At 43.7% G+C, this 9022-nt stretch overlaps 1 protein-coding gene across 1 annotated transcript; it reads left to right on the forward strand.

Moving 5' to 3' along the window:
- Positions 1-1834: 1834 nt before the first annotated feature.
- Positions 1835-2782, forward strand: LOC137902484 (olfactory receptor 10J4-like). The gene has a single exon (XM_068746570.1). It carries the CDS (start codon positions 1835-1837, stop codon positions 2780-2782), a length of 948 nt encoding a protein of 315 aa, XP_068602671.1.
- The last annotated feature ends 6240 nt before the right edge of the window (positions 2783-9022 follow it).

The raw sequence follows: 9022 nt of genomic DNA on the forward strand, positions 1-9022 counted from the left end.
TAGCTCAATTGGGAAGTCTAGAATTTCACTGGGAGAAAAAGCATGTTGAGGACTATATTATAATGTGTATTATAACACTGGTCATGTACAATAACTATTGTATGCTACTACTAAATGCAAAGTGTCCAGAAAAGCACTATATAAAACCAACGCATTATTATTACAGTAGTCCCTCATTTTCCGAGGGGGTTACGTTCTAAAAATAGCCCGCAATAGGCGAAATCCGCAATGTAGTCATCTTTATTTTTTTTTCAATTATTATACATGTACATATATGTTTTAAGGCTGTAAAACCCCTCACCACACACTTTATACACGTTTAACAGTCAGGCATTAATCTAAATAGATTGTTTCAGTATTATAGAATGAAACCAAAGATCAAAACCTGTTTTCAGAACTAAACATTTGTTGGAGAAATAAAAATACAGTATACAGTACAGTAAATATGATAGCTTTTAAAAATAAAAAAAATAATTTTAATGATCAACCTACGAGGTTGAACACATGAGAAATGATTAATAGCGACTCGCGCGTTTTTCACAGTTCCTCCGACCGCGCCTCTTCGTCCTTGCGCCGCTCCGCTGTACCGCTTTAAAGCTTTTGTGCGGATGATGTTGGTATCCAGCGTAATGTTCTTTTTCCTGCAGTCACTGATCCACAAAGCTAAAGCAGACTCCATCCTTACGATGTTCTTGTTGCGGGCAGTTACAACCCTTTTTGCTTCCTTGTTAAAACATATTGCTGCTGTCGTCCTTATGTTATTTTCCTCCTTTTTTATGTAACGAACCGAAGACTCGTTGATTTCGTAATGGCGCCCTACAGCCGCGTAACTTTCACCTTCCTTTAGCATGTCCAGAAGTACAACTTTTTGTGCGATGGTTAGCGTCTTCCTCTGTTCCTTGTTTTTTTGGCATGGCCGCTCCTGAATACCTTGTCATGTGTATTAGCACTTACAAGTATTAACAAGGAAACATTGTCATGGCAAATCAGGCTGCTCTTTCAGCTATCAGTGAAAAACATTCCACCTTTCCTGGAAGCGACGGCTTTGTTGTCAACTTTCCAGTTGACGGGTCGGAGCACATTTCACTCGGACTACATATAAGACATTTTTAGGCTTAAAAATGAAATGTTCTCCTTCCCCTCGCAGCCTGGTCTCAGGGTGACCCCAGGAAAGGCATCTACCCCACAGACAGCATGGGGCAGTTCTGTGGACAAGCTGGAACCCGTCTGGAGTGAGCCACGTGACACCATGAACATTCTCTGATCATATAATAGCGATTCTCTCATTATTCTGTCCCTGATGCTGGATTTTGTGTTCCTCCGTGATTTGGAAATCTACATCATATTTAGATTTGTATAATGTATTTGGTCATTTTTCACTTTCAGAAATGGGTGCTCAAATGCAGAATGCACGTTAACAATAAATATTATGTTCAGCACAAACTCTTTTTTTCTCGCGGTCGGGTCTTCAGGGTCCTTGGACACCAAGCGTCTGGTTTCATCATGTATTCCCACTGGTGGGACGCTGAAGTTGTTTTTTCGATAACTTAAAGAGGCTTCACCGACAACATGAGGAACACTGTGGAGGGATGACACACAGTAGATGTGACTGACACTGACAGGGTGATGCTGCTGATTGTTGATTGGTTGTTGTGAACGCAGGCGTCTTTCTCAAATCTCTTGCATGATTTATTGCTTTGGAAAATGTTGCTCTCTGTCTGATTCAGTGCTCTTAAAGTTCCTGCTGCTCAGTTTCATGCAAACAGATGAGGTGTTGCAGCTGCATTGCGACTGTAGGATTTGATCGACTGTAGCTTTGCTGGTGTGTGTGGTAATGGAAAACGGTAGTTTTTATCCTTATTTTAACCTCACCATGTTTGTGAACATAGGCCACTATCGTTACCTGATGTTTCTATTGTCCCTTTTGCTGTTTGCCTTTATTATCTCAGCTAATCTTGTCATAATCGTGGTGATATCACGAGAGAAAGCTTTACATGAGCCGATGTATATTTTCATCCTGTGTCTGTCTGTGAACTCTCTGTACGGCTCCAGCGGCTTCTTCTTCAGGTTCCTCAGGGATCTCCTGTTCAACACTCACTTGATCTCGCGACCAGCTTGCTTTGTTCAGATCTATGTCATTTACACCTATGCATCCTACGAGCTCAGCCTGTTAGGAATTATGGCCTATGATCGGTATGTTGCTATATGTAAGCCTTTGCATTACTATAACCAAATAACATCCAAGCTAATCTCTCAGCTGGTCACCTTCGCCGTTATCTATCCAGCTTTTACTATTGGGATTCTTGTTTATTTGGCCTCCACTCTTCCATTGTGTGGTAATGCAATACCGAGGGTGTTCTGTGCAAACTGGTCTGTTGTAAAATTGTCTTGCATCTCCACTTTCATTAATAACCTTATTGGTATGCTTGTATCCATAACCACAGTCTTTATGCCCCTGGTTTATGTCCTGTATACATATGTACAAATTATTTTAGTTTGTAGGAAAAGCTCCTCTGAGTTTAAGGGCAAAGTCATCCAAAGCTGTCTGCCACACATTATTACTTTTGTCATTTACTCCATCACTGGTTTTCTTGATGTTGCTCTCAGCAGAATCGATCTAGAACAGCTTAATCCAATTCTAGCTATCATTTTTTCACTTGAATTTGTGGTGATTCCTCCCATTCTGAATCCTCTTGTGTACGGCCTGAAGTTGCCAGACATAAGAAAAGCTATCTTGAGATTGTTGTCCTGCTCAAAAGCGGAGGATGGAAGGATGAAATAATGTTTGACAATAAGGAGCATCCTTTTTCAGGAATGTTTGGGGTGGATTTTCTCTCATCTAAATCAGAGTTTCTAGAAATGTTATAAAATGTTTCAGATAATCTCACAGGTTGATGACTATTTTATGCCTTTTATCAATATGCATCAATAGCATCATTTGCTGCATGAACTATGTTAGCATGTTTAATGTTGTACATGTTCCGTTTGTATTCTGAATGAACCAAATCATCCATTCAGTTTATCACAGGGCTGCATTTTTACAGCTATGTTTAAGAATGCCATTCCAAGACTAACTGGAAAGAGTCTAAAAGAGGAAATTGTTGGGAAACTAAAACAAAATCTAAATCTAAATCTGGAGAGGAGGATCAGGATGTTTATCCTCTGCATCATATTTGTGCTCAGTAACAGACCAATAGCAGCCCCTGCTGGCCAAATGAAAGTACATCAATCTGACCAATCGGAACCTCCACCGAGACGGAGGTCTGTTAACAAGATTATAACTCAAAACATTCTGGATAGATTTTGATGACATTTTCTGAAAATGTTGGGAATGTTACCAGGAACAGATTATTAAAATGTTGGTGATGATTCAGAAGAGATCCTGGATTCTGGATCAGTTTGACATTTTTGGTATTATTGCAGTCGATATCTCGTTGATAATTATATTGATTGACTTTTATTGCCACAAAATAATCTGTAATTTTTCACCCCTGAATAATTTGGTAACACATTTGTACAATATATATTATTACTTTAACTGTGTGGTTAGTAAGTAATAAATACAATGATATAAAGCAAACATGATTTGTATTTGTGTCTGGTATAACACATTGTTGCCTCAAAAAGTGACGCAAAGCCTTTCCCTATGGTACTGTTTTTTATTATCTAGTTGTAGCATTGATTTACTTTACAATGGCACACACACAGAACCCTGCTGCACACCAGTGCAGGACGGGATGTAAGATTCAGCTAACAGTGTGTTTCTGGAGTGGTTAGAATGACATCAATCTGATTTTCAAACATGTGAAAATGAGATCAAATCAATTACACACTGGAATGAAAATGTTGTGTATCCTCTTTTTAATTTTGGGTGTATCTCACTTAATAATATAAAAGCAAGAGTAGAATAAATAAAATATTAAATTACAATTTATGGAAGGAGGCAAAAAGGTTATCCGATAGCTAAATTATCATTGAATTTAGATATCGGAAAAGTGGACAAGTCACTATGGCTCCAACCGTGCCCCCAGGTGTGTTGTGGTAAAATTCAGACAAGCCTTAGTGGTCATCTGTCTTTAGCAGTGGTTTGTTCCTCGTCACTTTTGACCAGTGGAGCCAAGAACACTGATCTTAACCAAGACAAGAGAGGCATGAAGATCTTTGGAAGTATGTCGAATACGTCTGGCAAGGCTCGCTCTTGCTTTTATTTTTATTTTTTCTCCAGAAATAGCTGCGTAATCTTCCCAGACTGATGTACTGCAATCACCTTCTTCCTCATCTCCCTGGAATTTCGTTTGGTTTTGTCATATAGGTGTCAACGAGACAACTTCATGATTCTGAAAATGGTTTATTTAAGTGATAATCTGAGTGAAAAGGGCTGATAGAGATTAGGTGTGTGAACTCCAGCTGCAAGCAGATATTAGAGAGAGACAGGATGAAGAGCTGACGTGGCATATATGAATATTCTGAGTAAAAAAACATTTTACCTTCCTAGCATCATGTTCTCATCCCTGCTCAATTTTATGACATTAGTTGAATAATGAAACTTTAAATCTAGTCTCACAATGGAGGAGATGACATTTCAGCCTCTTTCATTTGATTACACGGCCCTGCTGTGACTCCACCTTACCGCTGGGTGGCGATACTGCACCATATCCTTGCCGAGCCTGACACAATGCGAGGAGAGGAAGAGGGCCGACGGGAGACTTGTGTGCATTGCGGTCCACGCAGCGCAGAACCAGCTGCCGCTCAGCCCGACTCCAGCGACGGCGACGGAACGGAGGACAATCGAGACAATTCCGGTTGGAAGCGAAGATTTCAACGTATCTGGACATCCCGACTTCCCCTCAACAACACGGACCGTGAGTGGGCGCTGATGGGGGGGGGGGGGGGGGGGGCTCCGGAGGATGAAACAAACCGGGGGGCGGTTAGCTAACGTGATTTTGGGTTCGCTGGTTGTTTATGTAATGTCAGGCTGGTAATCCTCCCGAGCACGAACCGGGTCAGAATCCCATCATCTGGTCAATCCGAACGTGCACCCCCCCCCCCTTGTGTGTGTGTGCAAGCACGACAGCGGGATTTATGGCTGTCATCCTGCTCCGCTTTACCCCCCGTCAGCGGCGCATGTGACGGGATCGTGTTTAGTCAACACCGGGGGGGGGGGGGGGGGCAGTCACGTCGACGCATCCGCCGGCCGCTGCAACGCGTCGGAAGCGTTACGCCGGTATGCGATGCGGCGCTGTCATGCCCCCCCCCCCCCCAGATCAGACCCAGGACCCAAGGCTAAGCTACAATCAACACACTGCAAGAAGTGCTGCTACTTGTTGTCGGGCTGCAGCAGTCAGGACTATATTCCAGCCTGGAAGTGTTACAACTGATTTATTACTATTCACAATCAGCACATTGCTTCACCCCCAGATGGACCCCCCCCCCCCCTGAACAGCTCAGACTCCTCGTTGTCTCTTTACTGCAATTGAATTAAGCCAGAGAGATAATGAATGATTTATTATCACGTGATTCCTTTTCCTTTAAAATCTTCTTTTGAGACCTTGTTAACCACTAAACGCCAAACGAAGACTGTCTGTGAATCAGCTGGTTTGATTAGACAAATGGTTGATTTTATTATAGTGGTCTTTCAGATCTTTTATTGATCATTCATTTTATTTTTGGGATTCTGAAGAAAACACGACGGCAGGTTTGAGATGACATTTTTCACCCTGTTGAGCAGGAGCTACAAAAACACACTTGGAACACTTAACAGAGTGAAGCCTCACAAGCAAGTTAATGCTTGTTGAACAGGCATTTTGATAAGTGACTGTCCTCGGCCCCCGCCGTGCAGCTCTTGCCTCACACCAAATATGATCTGTGATGAGTTTAGTAATCGAGCGACGTGTCGGCGTTCTCGTGGTGACAGCAAAAGCTGCAACATGTAAAGATCAAGTCAGTCCCTTTGATGGCTCCGCAGCTGCTGTGACACTGGAATGCTACAGCCTGAGATTGTCGAAGATGGCGGTTTAGTTCTGAATTTGCTATTAAAAATGTTTTAAGATATTAAAATGTAGCTGGTAATCTCGTCGTAGGAGAGAGGCCTTCTGGTATCGCACAAAAAGACTTGATGGGTTTTTTCTTGAATGGATAAATGTCTTCAGGAGGAAGTCGTGCACAAAGGGAACGGTAAACCTTTCCTGGGACGTCGGTATTTGACTCGTTAGCAGCAAAGAAAGAAATGCGAGTCCACGTTTCTAGAGTGTCTCTAGAGCTTCACGTAGAAACATTTACATCACAGGGACAGGAAATCACCAAATGTGTGCAGTTCACGATTTTTCTGTCAACAACTTGAAAAAACAAAAGCTCATAATTTCTGAGAGAAATCTGGAAAGTAATTAAAACCATGAAACAAAATGGAAATGAAAAGCATTGAGCGAATTAAAAACGGATCCACTTGTGACTTTAAGTGGACTAATTGCGTTTTTGCGCACAACATTTGATGTGCTCGATGAAAACAATGGGACTCGCATTTGATCGAACATAAGGTGGGGGGCTGACTACTCTCCACCGTACCCTTATAAAACTGCTGAAGCACTGCGCCGCTTGCTGAGGTTTCAACTTTAAAGAGGAGAAAACATCTTAGGCCAGACTCCGGGGGGGGGGGGGGGGGACGCCGAACTGACACTGTGCGATTGCTGCATTTTGCCATCTCAGGAAAGCAGCATGCAGCAGAATTGAGGCGCAGGCTATGCTGAACCATGCAGCGTCCAGCGTCTCTGCTTCCTGATGCTTTTAAATCGTTGCTGAGGGGGGGGGGGGGGGGGGTCAGAGCAGAGGAGACGCACCCCCAGAGCTCTCCTTTAATGCTCCTATAAGGCCACAAATACGGCAACTCCATGTGGACTGAGCAGCTCGTTTATGCTCTTATAAGTATTTATCTTCATTGGATATAAATATATCCCATAATACATGGTTGATGAAACATGTAGGTTAGTGGCTACAGCATCTAATTTGGTGTTTGGACCCGTGCTGTCAGAACCCCCCCCCCCCTCCCCCCCCGGTGCATTCAGGGCAAAAACGAAAACCTGCCGAGTACCAAATAAGGGCAGAACGGTTTCCTTGGCGAGAGCCGAGCGCCCGCCGGATCGGCCAAGTCATTTTTAAAAGCACAATATTTGTGTATCTTTGTTGGGTTCGATTGAAATTGCTCTACTTGTCTGGAGTGGCCGTGTTTCCTCCCCCCCCCCCTCCGAGCAGGAGAGTCTTAATGCTGCAGAAAAAACAAACACACATGGGTCAGGCTAAATCTTGGTGCTAGTTCGGTATAACGTCCCGATTTATAGGCGTCATCTTGAAGAATTCACGAAACAGCAATGTGGATAAAATGATGCTGCAGGCAAATGAGAGCCTAAAAGAAGGGCCTCTCTTGACTCTCTTATCAGTGCGCTGCTTTTTGCTTACTCCATTCATCCTTTTTCCTGCTTTTCCCAAACCGCATCCTGTTTTCTTCTCTCTGACTGAGGTATCGATCGAAGCAAACGGCAGCTTGCGTTTCCTGGCGTTGCGTCACGCATTCTGTCCTGCGTGACGCTCGTCTTCCGATCTCCCTTTTTTCTTTTTAACAAACAACTACGAGGGGTTCCTCTTGGAAAACAGTTTTTATAGGAAAGTAGTTACCAGATTATAATCGCTAAATGTCAGGCACGAGAATCAGCCGGGACCCAAAGGTGAGTTTGTGTGAGTTTACTTGTGCTTTGCAGGCTATTGGCTAATGTTTGGCTTTTTTTGGATTAGGGTATTGTAGTTTTTTTTCCCGGTCTGTCTCCAAAGAATGATTTATAGCTGCTGCTAACCCTGGAGCACAAAGAGGCCAGCCGTGGCAGATAAAGGCACGATCCAGAGAGCACTTTCACGTCCGAATCTTTCAACCCAGGCTTTATTCAGACCAGACTTGGTGATTGTTGAACCTGTAAAAAAAAAGGAAGAAGCTTGTTGCATACAGACTTGTAAGTCAGATCAGCTACCAGCGAGGGCAACAGGTTGGGAGAATCTGGAGACGAGTCGCCGCTGTGTCCGAGACGGAAGCTGCAACCTGGATAACCTGACAGTGTGATTAGTCATTGATCGGTGGGATTAATAATCAGACCAGCAGCAGGTGTCCAAATGTACCAAGTTTTCCCAAAAACGCTAAACTGGGATTAAATATGAAACGTTATTGGTTAGAAATGGAAAATAAAGAAAGGCATCCTGTGGACGACCACTGCGAGGGACGCGTTAGCAACGTGCGTGTGTGTGTGTGTGTGTGTGAAGGCGGCAGCGACGCTCTGACAGCGTGACAGACTGACCACCGTGTTGGTGTGTAGCGGCAGCAGCCAGCTGGCGGTCAGAGCCGGCCAGAGATGAGCAGCAGCTGTCACACCGAGCCTGCTAGACAGTCGCTGGAGGGCCTTTGTAAAAGAGACTGTGTGGTACCAGCGTTTCCTCCGGCAAGATGCCCCCCCCCCCCCACGCTGCAGTTTCACATGTTTCACCCACACATAGGCAACAATAAGAACTAAAACGTGTGTCGGGTGCGTGAGACAAGCGAAGGCGAAGCAAGCGCTGTCTGATTTTCAGCCGTTAGCTATTAATGGATTCTCATGTCAAAATTGTTGCTTTGAGGGCGGGACACATTCTTTTGTTGAAGTGTGTGTGTCTTTGGGACACACACACACACACACACGTTGTTTATCATTGGGATCATCATTAAGGGAAAGAATGCGGTCGACACCGAAAAATAACATCGACTCCTGAGAGCGGTGAGTGTCAATCAGCAGACTTCTGGAAACGAGCGAGCTTCCAGACTCGCTATGGAAACATTTCATTTAGCAGATGAGTCCCAAAGGGTCTGCGTTGGCACCGGACTCGCAAGATTCCGCTTTATTTGAAACCACACGTTGAGGGTTGAGGTATTTTTAGCTCACAAAAAAATCTTTTTCTTTTTTCTTCTAATTTTGGAATGAATTGTAAACGGGAGACGGCAAAGAGCGCAAAG

Source organism: Brachionichthys hirsutus, chromosome 12 (genome assembly GCF_040956055.1).
Source record: "Brachionichthys hirsutus isolate HB-005 chromosome 12, CSIRO-AGI_Bhir_v1, whole genome shotgun sequence".
Lineage (NCBI taxonomy): Eukaryota > Metazoa > Chordata > Actinopteri > Lophiiformes > Brachionichthyidae > Brachionichthys > Brachionichthys hirsutus.

Excerpts from the sequence above, each read along its gene's own strand:
- LOC137902484 (XM_068746570.1), top strand. The coding sequence starts at position 1,835 with ATGGAAAACGGTAGTTTTTATCCTTATTTTAACCTCACCATGTTTGTG.